The 18,520-nt window shown below is 45.3% G+C and overlaps 1 protein-coding gene across 3 annotated transcripts in view; it reads right to left on the bottom strand.

Moving 5' to 3' along the window:
- Positions 1–18,256, bottom strand: part of CLIP4 (CAP-Gly domain containing linker protein family member 4) — a 52,717-nt gene extending 34,461 nt beyond the window's left edge. Inside the window, exons 1-5 of one of the 3 annotated variants that reach the window (XM_090047197.1) lie at positions 18,149–18,240; positions 16,082–16,136; positions 12,510–12,563; positions 11,795–11,942; positions 1,399–1,538 (exon numbers count right to left, since the gene is read on the bottom strand). In XM_090047197.1, coding sequence (XP_089903323.1) covers positions 1,399–1,538; positions 11,795–11,927 — 273 coding nt within the window. In that variant the 5' untranslated portion in view covers positions 11,928–11,942; positions 12,510–12,563; positions 16,082–16,136; positions 18,149–18,240. Of the gene's footprint in view, positions 1–1,398; positions 1,539–11,794; positions 11,943–12,509; positions 12,564–16,081; positions 16,137–18,148 lie in introns of all 3 variants that reach the window. The other 2 variants (XM_090047207.1, XM_090047188.1) reach the window with 2 other exon arrangements.
- Positions 18,257–18,520: the final 264 nt, after the last annotated feature.

Here is an 18,520-nt window from a genome sequence, read left to right as displayed (position 1 = left end):
TGCAATTTTCAATAATAATTCATTATAGAAGTCCTGCTTTCACACAGGTAGACTTCCAGATTTGTTGAGCTTGAAAAAGCAATTTGCCAAAATATATGCCACTATGTTCTACTAATATATAATATATATGTCATTTGTACTAAATTATTAGTAACCTTCAGCAATTAGAATTTTAAAACTTTTCTTTATTATAACTAACTTAGTTTTAATGTGCTGCGAAGTTACTGTTCAAGCATCAGATGCAATGCAGCTCAGATGAATCTTACCAGTTTAAAAACTTACCGTATTTACTCAATTCCAAGACAATACCCTTGCTTCAGCCCCAGCAGGTTCCGTCCCTGCTCCTGTGGGGACAGAGCCTGCTGGCATTAAAGCAAAGGTAAGCAGCAAAGGGGTCTGGGGGTAGGGGGAAGGGAAGGGCAGGCAGGAGGGGCAGAGGCAGTAGAAGGGAAGATGTGGGGAAGAAGTGGCAGAAAGTCTGCAGCTGCATGAGGAGGCAGGCAGCAGAGGGGCAAATGATGGGGGAACAGGTGGCATACAGTAAGGTGTGGGGGGGCAAGGGGTAGAGGTCAAGTTGTTTGACCCCTCCCTGCCACCTTACTGACCTCCCACCCACCACTGCTTTCCCTGGTACAGCAGTGGGGGGGTGGAATTAATTTAAGATAACTCCCCAAACAATTAGATTCTATATATGGAAAAAAAACTATAACCTTTTTTTTTTTAATTTCCACATATGAAATCTAATTATTGGGGGGGGGTGTCATCTTGGATTTAGGTAAATATTATACATTTCCCTTTCTCCCCATACTTTAATCATGTTGTTTCCCAATACAAAGGGCGAGTTTACAGTTCTACCACTGGGATATCTAAAATCCTATACTACCTGAAGAAACACAGGGAAAGAGGAATTTAGGGTTGGGATTTCCCAAAGCATCCAAGACTCTTAGAAACAAAAGTCACAACAGTAAATAAGAGTTCAGTTACCAAGTCACTTCGATATTTTTGAAAACCCCACCCTTAGAGGTATGAATCAGTTTTAATTTTGTTTCTCAGAATTTAAAAATTACTGTAAGTAGAAAACTGGAAGATAGGGGGCAGGGAGACTAAATTACAGATTGAAGAAAGTCCTACCATTTCTGTTACCACCCACTTCTGCTTTCGTTTTGTAATTTTCTTAAATAGATTTTTTGGTTTTCCTTATTCCATTAGACCTCTGACACAAAACAGCTGAAAGCACCTTCTACTGTACATAGTGCCTGTACAACTGGTACATTAACTATAAGCTGCAAGGCAGAGACATCTTGGACCTTGCCATCACTTTGCTCTTCAACAAATCTATTTCCAAACATTATCAACACTATAGCATTCTTTTATATTGAAACTATTTGGGATCCTTACCTCATTCCCAATTATATCAATGTTCTGCTGGACCTGTGGGACCCATTGCCTTAAGATGGCAAACAATTCAGAAACTGATGTTTTGGGGTCAAAAAGAATTTCTTGGCATGCCGCATCATTAGGATCAAAGAAGGAGAACTCTGTTTAAAAAAGTTGAATCATTACATGTAAATTTGGGTATTACATTTTTTAAACAACACATATGTTTTTCAAACTCTGAGGAAAGAAGTTGGTAAGACCTATCCCAGAATCAAAATTCAGGATCTCTAAAAAATTCAGCTTCTTCCTTAAGATCTTGACTTCTTTTTTCCTCACTTAAACTATGTTTACACTGTAGTAAAAACTATGATTCAGCAATCAGTATGCTTGTATTGATGCCTGTAAATTTAGGCAAGGACTTGCAGATGTTGGCAATGATTATGTTAATAGAAATCATCCTTGCTTCAAAGCTAGCCACAAAGTGCTAAATAAAGACTATACCTAAGAATAGATAAGTTGTTTGTTAACAGTCAATTTCAGCAGTGGAGGTTTTGCTTGGTTACTCCACATGCTGTTATCTATTTCTTTTCCTCTTCCTCCTCCTAAAAAACAAAACAAAAACCCCACTCTCACACTTATAAAAACATGCAGGAGAATGGAAATCAAGATAATTAAGGGCAAAAAAGAATTCACTGCTCAACTATTTTTCAGCACTGCTACACATTCATAAATCCTACTGAAATTGGTGGCAGCTGCAGATACTTAGCACCTTTGAAAATCAGGCCATCAATCACTACCTTCAAAAAGCATCTTCCTTTGTAGAACCTTAAACTTAATTATGCAACTTACACAGCTGAACTTACAAGCTGCACATGCATCTTCCCACACCATACAGACAGATTTGACATTTGTGGAAATTTTTCCCATCCTGAAAGAATCTAGCTATCCAAAATCCCTCATGTTATTATCATTTCCAGTGGGAATGAAAGCTTGACAATGAAAATGGAAGTCATAGATCTTTTACCTCCATTATAGTTACCACAGAGCTGCTTTCAGAAAAGGATGAATGCATAACATCACTCTGCATCAATAGCAGATAGAGGATCCCTGTGATACTACTCAGAGTAAAAATAGGTCTCTGACTTCTGGAACAGCTCTGAGGCCACAACAAGAGGGGTTGAGATAGTAATGCACCCAGAGGTAGTGCACTGCTGCTCTCCTCAGTGTGAGAGCCATTGAGTTGAATCTAGGAATAAAACACAAAGAGTGCATACATCTGTGTTCTAAAGGTTCTCTCATCATGTTTCCTTGACTTCCTAAAGCAGAAAGCAGGATGGTATCCTCACTGCCATTTCATAGATTCACAGATGTTAGGGTCAGAAGGGACCTCAATATATCAGAGTCCAACCCCCTGCATAGGCAGTAAAGTGTGCTGGGTTCAGATGACCCCAGCCAGATGCCTGTCTAATCTCCTCTTGAAGACCCCAGGGTAGGGGAGAGCACCACCTCCCTTGGGAGCCCATTCCAGATTTTGGATACTCTTACTGTGAAGAAGTTCTTCCTAATGTCGAGTCTAAATCTGCTCTCTGCTAGCTTATGACCATTATTTCTTGTAATTCCCAGAGGTGCCTTGGTGAGTAGAGACTCACCAATTCCCTTCCACACCCCTATGATGAATTTATAGGCAGCCACAAGGTCAATCCTCAACCTTCTCTTGCAGAGGCTAAAGAGATCTAGGTACCCTAGTCTCTCCTTGTAGGGCTTGGCCTGCAAGCTCTTAACCATATGAGTGGCCCTTCTCTGGACCCTCTCCAGGTTATCCACATCCCTCTTAAAGTGTGACACCCAAAACTGCACACAGTATTCCAACTGCAGTCTGACCAGCACCTGATAGAGGCGAAGTATCACCTCCTTGGTTCTGTTTGTCATGCATCTGCTGATGCATGGTAAAGTGTAGTGAGATTTGCTGATGACTTCGTCACACTGATGACTCACGTTCATCTTGGAGTCCCCTAGGACTCCAAGATCCCTTTCTGCTTCTGTGCTGCCAAGCAGGTCATTTCCTAGGCAGTAGGTGTGCTGGACATTTTTCCTCCCTAGGTGCAGCACTTAGCATTTCTCCTTGTTAAATCGCATTCTATTGTTTTCTGCCCATTTGTCAAACCTGTCCAGGTCTGCCTGTAGTTGTTCCCTGCCCTCCGGTGTGTCCGCTTCTCCCAGCAGTTTTGTATCATCCGCAAACTTGGGCAGAGTGCACTTCACTCCCTCATCCAAGTCACTGATGAAGACATTGAAGAGTACTGTTCCAAGGACCAAGCCCTGCAGGACTCCACTGCCCATGTCCTTCCAGGTGGATACCGACCCATCCACCACCACTCTCTGGGTACGACCCTCTAGCCAATTTGCCACCCACCTGACTGTGTAATCATCCAAGTCACAGCCTCTTAATTTGTTTACCAGTATGGAGTGGGATACTGTATCAAAGGCCTTCCTGAAGTCTAAGTAAATGATATCTACCCCTACTCCTGCATCCAGGTGTTTTGTAACCTGGTCATAAAAAGAGACTAAATTAGTCAGGCATGATCTACCTGCTATGAACCCATGCTGGTTTCCCCTCAGCATACTTTTTCTTGCTGGGCTCTCACATATATGAGCCTTAATCATCTTTTCAAAGACTTTACACCAAGGATGGAGGTGAGACTGACTGGCCTGTAGTTGCTTGGATCCTCCTTCCTCCCCTTCTTGAAAATAAGGACCACACTGGCCCTTTTCCAGTCCTCCGGGACCTGGCCCGTGCACCACAAGTGCTCAAATATTCTTGCCAGTGGCTGTGCAATGACATCAGCCAGTGCCTTCAGTACCCTCGGATGGAGCTCATCCAAGCCTGCCATCTTAGTGCAGAGTCACTTGGAAGGACTGGATGCGTTTATCTCAGGGTGAATGCTTGGTAGTCTGGCACCCAGCTGTTGCATCTCTACAATCCTATTCTGAGACATGTCTTGCCCCTTGTTTAGGAAGACTGAGGCAAAGAACTCATTGCGGAGTTCAGCCTTGTCCCCCCTGTCTGTCACCAATTGCTTTTGCCCATTCAGTAGTGGTCCTATCCTGCCCTGGGCCTTTCTTTTACTCCCTATATATATTTCTTTATTTTGAATTCTGATTCACATCCAAGCTGTTAAGTCACTTGCTCCTTAACCCAAGCCACCTTGTGCTAGCAAATCAGATAGCTCAGATAAAGTATCAACTATATTTAGCTTCTTTCTAGGCCCAAGCAAATCTCATGATGAGAACTACAGTAGTTACTTAACTATAAGATGACCACAAAATAATTAGATTCTGCAGATGAAAAAATCTAGAAATCTGTTATAATTTTCCAGGTATAGAATCTAACTCTTGGAGGTTTGCCTTTAATTCATCTCCCTCCCACAGTTACAGCAGGGAAAATAAATCTTGAGGGGCTGGAATCAGGTGGCATCCTTGCCCTGTAGCAAGGAGACTTCTTCCCCATGCAACCTACCCCACTTCCCTTTACTGTCAGCCCGATTTCCCTGAGCACATGCAAGTGAGGAGCAAATCTGAAAACATTAACTTTGATACAAACATGCTTATAGTAATTTGTATATTACTTAGGGATGTGGACAACATGGAGAGGTTCCAGAGGAGGGCCACTCGAATGAGCAGGGGGCAGCAGGGCAGGCCCTATGAGGAGAGGCTCAGAGACCCGAACCTGTTCAGCCTCCACAAGAGAAGGCTGAGGGTGGATCTAGTGGCCTGTTACAAACTTGTCGGAGGGGACCAGCAGGCACTGGGGGAGTCCCTGTTCCCCCAAGCACCACCAGGAGTGACTAGAAATAATGGTCACAAGCTGGCAGAGGGTAAATTCAGATTAGACATCAGGAGGCACTACTTCACGGTCAGGGCAGCTAGGATCTGGAACCAACTTCCAAGCAAAGTGGTGTTGGCTCCTACCCTGGGGGTCTTTAAGGCTTGACAATCACCTTGTTAGTGTCGTTTGGCCCCTGTACTCTTTCCTGCCATGGCAGGGGGTTGGACTTGATGATCTGCTCAGGTCGCTTCCAACCCTACTAACTATGAAACTTAGTTCATCCAGAATTGATGCATTTTACCTTTTCTGAAACGTCTGTAAGTTTTAGCACACATACTCCATTCACACATATTTAAGCAACACATATAAGCCTGCAGCCTGCGCCTGCCCCGGGTAAAGATCTTGGGGGGAGGGGGGTTGCAGGTCCCCTCTCCCCCCCAGCAGTGTGCATGGCAGCAGGGAGCTGCCCCTCCCCCAGATGAGCCACCTCTGGCCCCACCCTGCTCCCCACTGGGGCCCTGCAGCTGCACATTACAGCCCCAGGCCCCAAGCCCCACTGAGCTGGGCAGCCCTGCCCAGCTCCCTCCCTACAGGGGCCTCAATCCCCCTTTACCCCCACACTTACCTGCTGGAGCTGCTCTGCAGGCTGCCTAGGGCCACGTGCATGTCTATGCACATGGCACTCCCTTTCTGCTTTCTTCCTGCTCCCTCCCAGCAGGCTGGAACTCTGCCAGCCTGCAGGGAGCTTATTGCAAAATGGCAAAATCTACGGGTTTCTCTGGTAAAATGAAAAGTCTGCACTTGCCTCTGGTAGAAGGCAAAATCTGGGGTTTACTCCGTTTTTCCGTGGAAAACAGAAAACCCGGATCCATGCTGATCATACATGACAGGCTGAGAGAGGGGGCAAACTGTTCAGGACCCCATTTAGTGAAGCTTGCTAGACATTTAAGGCTGGTGAAGAAACAGGAATCACTGGAAATTTGAAAGAAAGGCACAGCTCAGCTGTGGAAGTTGAAATGTATTCAATGTAGTGGTTCACCATGACTTTAAAAAGAGTTGAGGCTGAGGGGGACTGAGAGCAATGGGCATTACTATACATTTTATTTAAATGGGCTACACTAACCTAGCCTTGTGGTAGATTCCCATCAGCAAAAAAAAAAAAAAGATTCCTATCAGCATTTTTGGCAGTGAGGAAGGTGCTGGAGCTTGCTCTGGCCTCTCCTAAAAGCTAGCCTAGTATTGCAATACCTCCAGACCTGGTGTTCATTTCATAGATTCATAGATGTAGCGTTGGAAGAGACCCAAGTAGATCTTCAAGTCTGACCCCCTGCCCTGGGCAGGAGAGAATACTGGGCTTATATGACCCCAGCTAGGTAACTGTCAAGCCTCCTCTTAAAGACCCCCAAGGTAGGAGCCAGCACCACTTCCCTTGGTGGCTAGGATCTGGAACCAACTTCCCTGTGAAGTAGTCCCTTCTAATGTCCAGCCTGAACCTACTCTCAGACAATTTATGACCATTATTCCGGGAGGAGCTCGAGTGAACAGGGTCTCTCCCATTCCCTGCTGGTCCCCCTGGTAAGTTTACAGACAGCCACTAGGCAATGTTCCCTCTAAGGAGTAGTGGTCTGTGAGTGTGCCGCTTCAGTCCGTGAGCGTGCCACTTTGGTCCTGCCTCCCCCTTTCAGTGCAGCATGGGACACTTACAAAAGGTAAGCTCCTCACTCTTCACCCAGGGCAGGCAGTGGGGCCTTGGGGGTTGTAGGCTGGGGGGCTGGAGGGCTGGGGCTGGAGCCTAGGGGGCAGGGGCTGGAGGCTGCAGAGTTAAGGCCTGGGCTTGGAGCCTGCCTGCCCCGAGTGTTGCTCCGCTGGGGGCTGGCGCAGGCTCCGGGAAACTGCTCCACTCCCCTGCATTGCCTCGGGGAGTAAGGAAGCACGTGGCATCAGGGCCAGGGAGTGGAGCACTTCCCAGAGCCCATGGAGCAGTTCCCTGGGGCCAGCGGACCCCGTGCCAGCCCCCGCCCCAGGCTCCATCCCTGCTTTGCCTCACCTCAGGAAGGAGCCACTGCCTGCCCCAAGTGAGGCTCCTCTGACTCTAGGTAACTGCTCCGCAGGCTCCACCAGCTCTGAAAAGTGCTACACTCCCCGGCCCTGACTCCATGTGCATCCTCGCTCCCCTAGGAACTGCTCCGCTCCCCGGCATCGCCTCAGAGCCGGCAGAGCCCATGCCAGACCCCGCCTTCACCTAGGGGACAAGCTTACCTTTACTAAGCGTCCCACGCTGCAGCTCAGCTCCATTCCTGGCGGGTGCACAGCCTGAAAAAGTTCATGCACGGCCAAACTTTTACTCGTGTGTGGCCATGCATGTGCACACCTTAGAGGGAACTCTGCCACCAGGTCCCCTCTCAGCCTTCTCTTGTAAAGGCTGAACAGGTTCAGGTTCCATAGCCTCTCCTCATAGGGTCTGCCCTGCCTTGCTTTCCTCTTGGAGAATCAACTGCCTCCCTCCACACACACACACACACACACATTTTTTTAAGGACCACACACACACCAAAAAAAGGTTCCCATCATGTGTTTTACAGCCATGCTCAGTGCCGGCTGCATTTAATCAGCTTCATGGTTGGTTTTGATTACTGAGCACATGCAGCTTTTGGCAGCAGTTTAACAAGAAACAATGTATTTAACGAGGTTTCCTTGTATGCAACTGTAAGATGAGGGGCTTTTTTCCTCATGTTTACTGGGGCAAAAAACCTCATCTTATATTTGAATGAATATGGTATTACAGCAAGTCACAAACAGGTAGCCATGACCATCTCCTGTGCATCTCTCAGGGTTCTTTAAGCTTCTGGAAAGCCCCTTGCTCCCCCCACCCCCAACCAATCCCCTGTGGAATAAATCTAAATTATGTATTAAAATACAAATTCAATAAAACATTACAACTACCACACTGAGATAAAAATCTCTAAACAGTATTTTAAGTGCTGATGACTGAAACCAGTTGAATGTGTTTAACAGTTAATGAGCTATGGTACCCATGCCTTTAATAAATCTGTGAAATAACAAGATGTTATGCAAAAAGCAAACTCCATTATGAAGAAGAAAGGATCTAATAGGACGCAGCTAAAATGTAGCAGATCCAGTAACCTCACTTCCTGTCTGATAGCTTTTGCTAAGGCAAGTTGGTCAAACAAAGTATTAGATGCCATAAAGAGGTAACCACAGCTGAGAAACAACAATTACTATTTAAGTGTCTTATTACTGCACAGGCAGTACTTTTTTTGTTTTGCAGTCACATTTTTACTCAACAGAGAGGCTATGTAACAGGATGGCTCAAGCATGGAAATGCACATTGTACTTGGCTGTAGTATTAGCTCTAACACAGATACATGTGAGACTGCTGACAACAAGAGGAGAACAGAGCTCTTAACTAATCTGTACCTCAGTTTACGTGTTATCTAAAAACACCATCACTGCATCCCAACAGACCTACAGGAAAGCCTGATATGCTAAATACTGAGGTACTCTGATAGCTCTTAAAAGAAGAAATTAAAATTGTCAGGTATGCTCAGTAGGCCCAAATCTCTACTCCATTCGTTTTTTTGCAGGGCAAAAAACAGCATTTCAAAATGATGCCAGAATAAAATTGGTATGATGGAAGACAGATTCATACACAATATGTCTCCACAGTCATACATGTTTATTATTATGGAACACCTTAAGCTTTTACTACTTTTCTCATTAGCGACATGCAGTCAGGAAGAGAGAATGTTTTTTCTTTTGCTTTTTTTTTTTTTAGTTACATTTTGGAATTGTTATAGTTGGGATTGTTAGAGCAACTGATTTTTGGTACCACCCAAACAAGATTTATTTAGTGTTTTTCTCATTACCAGAATGAAAAAAATCAAAACATTATTTTGAGTCAAACAAAATGTTTCATTTGTAGACCTCTGTGAGAAAAAACAGAGGGAACAAAGGAATAGATCCAAAAATCTAATGGAGGAAGGAAGGGCATCCACCAACTGCCTCATGGTCAAACACAATCAGGTTGTGGAATATCCAGATTCAGTCTTCTCTCCTGCCTTTGGGAATTTAAAACCATATTTCCCACTTCCCAGTCAAAAAAGTCAAGCAGTGTAGTAGACAGACACCAAAACTAGCTTGCAAAACCAGGGTCTAGCCACAGCACTCCAGACTTTAGCAGGGGTTAATTTCACCAAATATTGCTTGTACTGAGCTCCATGCCGCCACAGCTAACCTGCTACTTGGATCTAAGCTTACTACAGGTACTCCTCACTTAAAGATGTCCCAGTTAACATTGTTTTGTTATTACACTGCTGATCTATTAGAGAACATACTCTTCGCGCAACATTTGGTTATAATGTTGTTTGGCTGCCGCCTGCTAGTAGGTAACTACTGTGATGTAACTGAATTAGCTTAACATTGTTTTGCTTAAAGTTGCATTTTTCAAGAACGTAACTACAATGTTAAGCGAGAAGTAGCAATAGTTCACAGCATCAGTCAGGCAAACAGCTGCAACTTCTGCTGTTCTGCTAATCTCTGGAGTAATTTGCCAAATAACACATCAGAGGAATATTTATCCATTACTTTATCCTCTTTTAGACAGAATTCAACAGGTGTGAGAAAAGCCTCTAGGAAGGAAGTGTAGAAGAAAACATGGAAGTGCATCACATTCAGCTCTTAAAACTGAAAATTCTCACAGGATCAACAATGATTGGCTTCAAAGACATAATTCATAGGAATAAAAAGACAAGTGTTCAACAGTTGTAACAAGTAGACATCCCGGGGCCAGTCTGATTCTTGTCCCACTCACTTGTCTTTAGCAAACCACCCACCTTCTTTGCCCACCAATCCGTAGATGATATAATTGACTGATGTTAACAAGGCGAGAGGTTGCCCATTTACTTGCCCTGATGACAAGGGCATAGCTCTGACCATCCCTGTACTGTGGTCCATGCCTCACAGATGTTCCTCCAGTGCCACACACTGGGAGCCGAGCTCCAGAATCTCACATGGGACTCTCACTCCCCTCTGGAGCTTGTAGTCCCAGCGCCCTGCAGATGTTCCATGACCTGACACCCAGCCTAGTTATCTGGTCTACTACCCAGCCACTCATTCACTTGGGCTCCTAGCCTGGTTCCCCTCAGGTCTCCCAGCCTCTATTAATTCAGGGCTCCAAGCCCCATCTGATAGTGGAGCTCCAAGCCCCATACCTTTGCCCTCCCTGGGCTCTAACCCCTTATCCCCTTGCCCCAGGAGCTCTACTCATAGCTCCGCAAGGTTCCGGGCCCCACCCCCCTAGATCCTCACTCCTGGTTCCTATGTGCAGTCTCAGAACTCATCTGTGAGTCTGGGCACTGTGTCAAGCCCCTCCACCTGACCTGGACCCTGCCTCAGCACTCACAGTGAGTCTGGGATCCCCCTGCTCGGTCTTACTATACACTAGGGATGTGGGGGTGGGGCTATAAGTGACCCCCCTACCGTCTTTCACTGGGGAGGCAACAGGTCTGGCATTTCTGGGGAACTATCCTGACAGGTAATCCCACCAGACTATCCTTCCCCAGCAGGATGCAGTTTTCAGTCATACCCAGGACCAGGAATCTCCTGCCATCCCCACAGTTCCTCCCTTACCTCCAAGATGTCACAAGCAGCAGCTGCAGCCAGCAACAGACTGCTGCCTTTGCTGTTCAGGGCCCAACTCTTACAAGGAACAACTGGGCTCTGTTCCCAATTAGGCAGCCCTGCCTAATTGGAATTACAGCCAGCTGCAGACTGCTGCTCTGCTGCTCAGGCCCCTGCAAGTAACAGAGCACATGATGTGCTCTGTTACACAGTACAAAGGTGAAATGAAGATGGGATAAAGAAATCCATGTAAGGAAAGACTCAAATTAAAGGATATTTTTTAAGCCACCCAAGTGCACTTAATATCTACCAGAATATCTGGCAGATTGCTAGAGATTTTCATAAATATGTGCAATTAATCACTACAGCTTTATTTAAAATATAAATACAAGTCACATAACAAATTTTAAAGGATGCATAGGAAGGCAATTTCTCCAAAAACAAAAGTCCACTGTCTGAGGGAAAGAATATAGATCTCCCTTAACACACACACACTTCCCACAGAAATTCTCTTCCCCAAAATCTCTGTGTTTTTAAACAATGGGAACCTGTGTAGGACCATCAACTTTTAAGTCCTTTGTTTTTATTTATTTAAACACATTTTAGGTGCCATGCCTACTTAAGTCACATCCCACACACTTTTTGGTGGTTCTACAGTGTTTTCTCCCCCCACACATAAGATTCACCTAGATTGGGTCACAAAAAGTCTACAAAAATCAGGAAGATTACTACAACTGAACATACAGGGAAGTTAAGCTGACTGAAGAAAAATAAAACTAGAAAAAAGCATTCTGCCTCTTAAAGTTCACATATAGAAATTTCAGCTGACATTTTCAGACAGGAGCAACATTTTTAAGTTTCTAATACCCCTTTAAGACTGCTTTCTTCTCCTCAAATTAGCCACTGCATTTGCTCTCAAAATAGCTTCTTGTTTCCAGTAAATATACATACCACAGTCTGAAGGCATTGGTGCTGCAGCAACTGAAAAAGTAACTGATGTTTCTGAGCCAGGGAACAAAAATGGATTTCTCCGATTCAAAGAATCTCCTTCTAAGGAAGGCTCGGGAAGATCTTCTATGGTCATCTTCTAGCAAGCCACCTTAAACAGGAAAAGCTCACTGCACACACTGCAGACTATATTTTATTACAATGAACTATAAATTGCTATCTATATTGGGATTCAGCTATTTCCTTTTTTCAAACATACAAAGGACTGCAATTGCCACTCTTTTGATAATAAATTCAATTTTATTAATCAAAATAGGTTGGGCATGATGCCAAGGGCATCCACATTCTATTTCTTTCTGCCATCCGTGAAATGGAGCTGTATTGCTACAGTTAACAGGCATGCTGTAAGGATTAATAGATTAATATTTTGCATAGCTTTATGGAAATACGAAATGATAAGCATTACTACTCATCCTGTCTTCTCATCTCAACTTCCTCTAACTCCCCTGCTCCCACAAACAAGAAATAAGTCACTCGACAGATTTGCCATTTTACTCTTCTTCAAAGAGAAAACTGTTGTCATATTTCCACAGAGGATCCCAAACCACCACTCACAGGCAGATTCATTACTGAAACTGCTCGTCTCCCCCTCCCTGCTCTCTTTTCTTTCAGTTCATATCTCAACCTGTCCTTCCACATTTTATTTTAATGAACTCACTGCAGTGATGTAATGTCCAGTATTGCCAGCCAACTTTCCAAGCCTTACATCAACCTAGGAGAGAGAATGGTTGAGGGGGGAGAAGAAAAAAAAAATCAAACCACAATTCAGATAAACTTCACAGAATAATTAGTTACATTTTTCCATTAACCAGGTCAGACTATATTATAGTCAGATCTGACAAACTGAACAGGATGAGAGGGAGACTCGGTTAGTATGTGTAAGGCAGAGCTTTAGGAGGTTGCACTTCCTTTCCCCATAATTAAAACTGAATTTAATTCGTAACTGGATAGACCATCTATCTCTTGGATGAGAAATTGAAAATCTAGACCCTGATGACTCAAGGCAAAATATACTTTGTTACTTTTCACAAAAGGAGAGGAACCTGCTTAAAATTGAATTCAACCATAACATACAGGCTATTACATCCTACATCTCTGACCTCCTCATTTAAATATAAATTTTGCAGTATGTTCATCTGCCAAAAGTTATAGATATTATTAAAATGCCACAATTTCAAAGTATTTTCTCACTGAAAGTTTTCATGAAGAGGACATTGCCATCCCTAAGCACAACAGCACTCCCATTCTGACCAAGTAAGTAAAAGGATCTACTTTGTGACTCTAGAAATTTGTGTAAATGTCTGTTCAGAGAAAGAAAGACATAACATGTGAGAACACTACAATCGGTTAACCATGAGAACATTCAGACCTAGACAATTTAATGTAAAATATAGATAAGAGGTGGTTCTTGATCATGTACATGGTAGACTAATAGGACCGTGATGCAATGCAAGAAAGAATTGGTAAATGAACCTCCGGGAATCAGTGCATGTACTTCTAATGCAGGCAGTTATATTACATTCATCACTGTGATGTCTACAGCCTACCAGTAAAGATAAGCTGGAGTGCCCATACTAACAGGCCCCAAATTTTCTCTGGGGAATGGCTGTACAGCCCTCCTGGAGAGCTCTTGACTTAACAAAGGTAGAATTTGCTGAATTTTAGGGTATGTGATTTATTAAGGTTCATCTACTTAACTCAAGAAAACTTCTATGTGTTATCTGAAGTTGCTCTTTTGCATATACTATTCACACTTCAGGGTATTTTAAAGAGGCTCATTTCAATAACCACCTAAATAAAGTCATCGCCTCTTGTGAATGCCCCAAACTTGTGATACATATACAGCATGATCCATTTTCTAATAAATGATAAATTTAGAGTATATATGGGCAATGGTGACCTTGAAACAAGAACATCTCTCCTCTTTCAGCACCATGTACAGTTCACTGCGTGCTGCCACATTCTCAACAAAAATCCAACATGCTCAAATCCACTTTTAAAGTTGTCATTGTTGTTTTCATCCAATAAAGCCAAAACAAGTTTCAAAGACTTTTATTAGTGAGACTGAATTGCAACCGTCATGAACATGACATAATAATGTTAGATGTACAATCACAATGGCTTACAAAACCTACAACTGCTAGGTCATCAGTTTAAATCTTGCATGGAGCGACTGTGCTCTAAAGCTGTTACCATCTGCCAGGCATTCAGCAGCCAGAGAAAGATAAACTGATTGGACTTTTAGTGAGACTTTTGTTGTCTACCACAAGAGTTTACCACCTCAATCAGGCCTCTGAAAGATTCTACAAATGCATCAAGCATCTTGAATCCAATAAGCAGGGAAACAGAAAACAGTTTTAAAAAAGCTGGAAGGGATGGGCACAAAAAGATATACTGTTGAAGTGTGCTGCCAGCACATCAGTTAAGAATTGACTTTTGAGAGGATGAATTTAAAAAGAATAAGGTGCCACAATTGACAGTGCAGGAGGAATGATGTTTGAACACAGAAATAAGCAAGATCAAAGACTCATTACTATGAAAGTTCTTGGAATTTGGCAGCTGGTAGCATTCTTGCAAAATGGATGCAATGTGGTGGTGGTAGGTTAAGAAATTTAGGGTCCAGTAAGTGACAGTTAGGCAAATTCAGAGGCAGGGAAGAAAGAACTGGTTAACGTAATGTGGATTAGGTTAAACAGATTAAAATGAAAATGGGAACTGTAACTGTGTAAAACAGAAAAACTGAAAGATTGTTTAGACAGACATAGGAGCATCTAGAGCAAGTATAGATTTCCTAATCCTTGAAGGTTAGAGGAGACTAAGAGTCGTTCAAGAAAATTCAACTAGAGAGTCCTACCTTTACAATGAACAGTAAAAAACTGGGTGCATCCGTATCTCTGTAACTCAATTTTATCTTAAAGGTTTAAAAGTGAAAAGTGTACAAGGGCTTCTACCACAGGACATTTTTGAGTCAAAAATGTATAATGCACCATATCGTAACAAGGTCACACAGTGAACCATGTCTTTGCATCAGAACTTGTCTAGTGGCACACAGGAAAAAACTGCATGCTTCAGAGAACAAGATTCTTGCACACTGCCTACCCTCTAAATCGGGGCTGTCCAACTTGGGACCCACAGACCACATACAGCGCCAAGGAAACTAACCAGCTGCCACCACCAAGCTCCCTGTCCAGGCACTGCTGCCCCATCATTCCCCTTCTGCTGCCTCTAGTGTACCCAGGCTCTCTCCCCTTCCTCCAGCTTCCACTCTCTGCACCTGTCTGCAGGGTGAGTGGGCAGTGCAGCATAATGAAATAACAATTCAGCATCTTGAACTTCCCCAGCTAAAATGCTGGAGCTCCTTGCAATGCACCATTACATTTTGGAGAGCTGAAAGTTTAGAAAAACCTTTTGAAGTTTTGGACAAGACAATGCCGCCATAAGCTGCCTTCTTTTCCTGCAAATACTACAGGATTTGGTGGACAAAGAACATGGGGAAAAAGGTCATATTTAAATGCTGCTACAAATAGGTCCTCTGCATTAAATTCTCCTGCATGGCAGTACAGAAAGCAGCATGGGTTTTAAGCAATTGCAGCCAACATTTTATATGCAGCAGAGGTCAGACACAAGATAAAGTTTCAAAATCCAAGAGCAAGTGGAATCCAAGGCAGTATCAGAATTACATTAGTAGTATTTCTTATGTTACATTACTACAAGCAATACAAAATGTAAACACATGGCAAGTAAAATCCATGCTGTCGACAAGTTTGTGGACAAGCAGTGAATACAACTTTAATTTCTCAAATTAAAAAGGTCTTTCAATCTGCAGTTTAGCTCTCCACTGTACACTGCTACATTACCCATAATGTTACAGCTTTCCTGATGCTCTAAGTCCATTTACAGACATCAAGCTACGGAAACACCATATTTTCTCATATAAAACATGCACCTCTCCCCGCACCCTCCCAAGCCAGCTAATGAAAATTAGGGTGCGCATTATGTGAGAAACAGGGATCCCCATGGGTCTGGAAATCAGGCATCAGGGGAGGAGTGGCTCTGGGAGTCAGAGCAATTAATACTACAACCCCTCCCCTTTGGCCAAATTTCCAGACCCAAGCCTGACATGTCCTCCTGTGCCAGATCAGGCTGACACAGGGTCAGTCCATGGGCTATATCTGGCATGTGGCTCAGGAGCAGGCTCAGCTCCTGAGCTGCTAGTAGTCAGTTACTTACCAGTACTACAAGGCAAGGTCTTCTTGGCTTTCAAAAACCGGGTGCGTGTTATACCCTGAGGCATGATATATGCAAAAAAAATACAGTACTATAAATAGCGGGAATCACCTAAACATCTTTAAAATGTGTGCACCCAGTTAGAGAACACACTGCAACATGTGTAGCCAATAACATACATCTCTTTTTAATGAACAAAAACTCCCACACTTTCAGGCTAGTTATTAGTGCTAGAGGAAGGATACTGTAGCAGAGTAACTAAAGGAAGGAGGAGAGAAAAGGAAGGGGATGGGGGGGTTCACCAGCTGCCTGACAGAAGCAAAGGGAAGAGATTAGTTATGCCTGTGTCTACTGTGCTGTGCATGTGCCAGTGTATGCATGGATCAGAGCATGCATGGGCCAGCATGTCTGCTATGATATGCATGTGTTTGTGCATAACTGTTGTGCATGTGCCAGCCCATGTTCCAGCATATCTACTGTACTAGGTGTGTGCCAGTGTCAGCGCGTTCACCCACACATGCCAGTGCATGCACCAGTCTGCGTGCCAGTGCATACTATACCATGCATGACCAGTGCATACATGGGTTGCACGTGTGCCTCCCAGCATATGCCAGTCTGCTGTGCATGTGCCAGTGCATGAGTGTGCCAGCATGTCTGCTACACTGTGCATGTGCCAGCACGTGTGTGCATGTGCCAGAGTATCTGCTATATTCTGTATGTGCCATCATGTGGGTGTGCTGTGCATGTGAAGGCACATGTGTTTGCATGTGCTAGCAGCTACTGTGCTATGCGTGTCAGCACATATATGTGCTGGTGTGTGTTTGCATGGGCTGGTGTGTGCACCAGTGTCTACTATGATGTGAGTATGCCGGCACATATGCTCACATTTATTATGCTGTGCATGTGCCAGGACATGCACATACCAAAGTTCATTGGCATGTGCTGGCATGCATACCAGTGTCTACTATGCTGTGTGTATACCAGTGCATGTGTTTGCATGTGCCAGCACCTGTGCTAGTGTCTACTATGGTGTGCATGTACACATGCATGTGCCAGTGCATGTGCTTGCATATGGTGGCGCAAATTGTTCGCACATGCCAGAATGCCTACAATGCTGTGTGTGTGCTGGCATGTGTGCTAGTGCCTACTATACTGTGCATGTGCCAGCACATGCACATGCCAATGCATGTTTGCATGCGCTGGCACATGTGCTAGTGTCGACTATGCTGCGTATGAACACACGGACATGCCAGTGCATCGGTTTTCGGCACACGTGTTTCCACATGCAGAAGGCCTACAATGTGCCAGCTAACACAAGCAGGTACCGGGTGCCTGCATTATTATTAAGGTTACCATATGCCCCAGTTTTCCCAGACATGTCCTCTTTTTGCGTCCTCCCATGTCCGTCCAGGCGGTTTTTTTAAAATATCAACAAACATCCGGGATTTTGCCATGCCTCTGCTCAGCATTGAAGCTGAGCAGGGTACCACGTGCATCTGCTCACAAGGCCCAAGAGCTGAGGACTGGGGGCAGGGGGTGTGCATGTGTGTCAGGGGCATCTGAAGGGATGGGGGTGGGGGGGGGGGCCCTGCTGCAGGGCAGGGAGGTGGGGGAAGTGCTGCCTTTCCAGCAGGAGAGGGTGGGGGGCATTGCTCAGGGCCAAGAGGGAGCTGCCTGGGCAACAGGGCTGTGGTGTGCAGGTCAGGCACGAGGGGCACAAACAGGGCTGCGGCTTGGGAGTGAGGGGCAGATCACGGGCATATCACGGTGCTTCCTACAGGCATCCTCTTTTTTTGGAAATACGGTAACCCTCCTTATTACGCCCCCACAGCCAACTGAAGCAGGGGGAAGGCACGGGGCCCGCCTCCCCAAGCCCCAGCCCGCCTTGCCTGGGGGGAAGGAAGGAGGGAGATCGCCTCCCCAGCCGTGCCGCGGCCAGCGCAGCACCCCTCCCCCCGCGCCCACTTCTCCCCGCCGCAGGCGCGCTCCCGCGTGAGGCGGGGAGGGGAGGCCAATAGTGCGGGGGCGAGTGCGGGACACAGCCCAACCGCCCCCCGCGAAGGCTTTTACCTGGGCTCGGCGCGGGGGTGGGACCAGCAGGCCGAGCTGCTCGCGCCGCCGCTGCAGCCCGAACCCACACTGAACTGACAGCGACCCCGAGCCGCCTCGCGCGCCCCGCCCCCTCCCCGTGCCACGCCCCTCCACAAGATAGACCTGCCTCTCTCCTCTGCGCATGCGCATCCGCTGCTCTCCCCCCCTTTTCTTCCCCGTCCTCCGAGTTCCGTAAAGGGGCGGGGCAAAGAGAATGTCCCCGCCCCCTCCTCCAGTTTCCCTCCCCTTGCGCCATGCCCTTCAGCGGGATAGACCAGCCTCTGCCCTCTGCGCATGCGCATCCCGTCGCTTTCCTCCCTTCGGTTAGAAAAGGGGGCGGGGTAAGGGGAG

Source organism: Crocodylus siamensis, chromosome 1 (assembly GCF_052110815.1).
Source record: "Crocodylus siamensis isolate JL-2025a chromosome 1, ASM5211081v1, whole genome shotgun sequence".
Lineage (NCBI taxonomy): Eukaryota > Metazoa > Chordata > Crocodylia > Crocodylidae > Crocodylus > Crocodylus siamensis.
The sequence above is the reverse complement of the archived record's forward strand: the minus strand, read 5'-3'. Positions and strand labels throughout refer to the sequence as shown.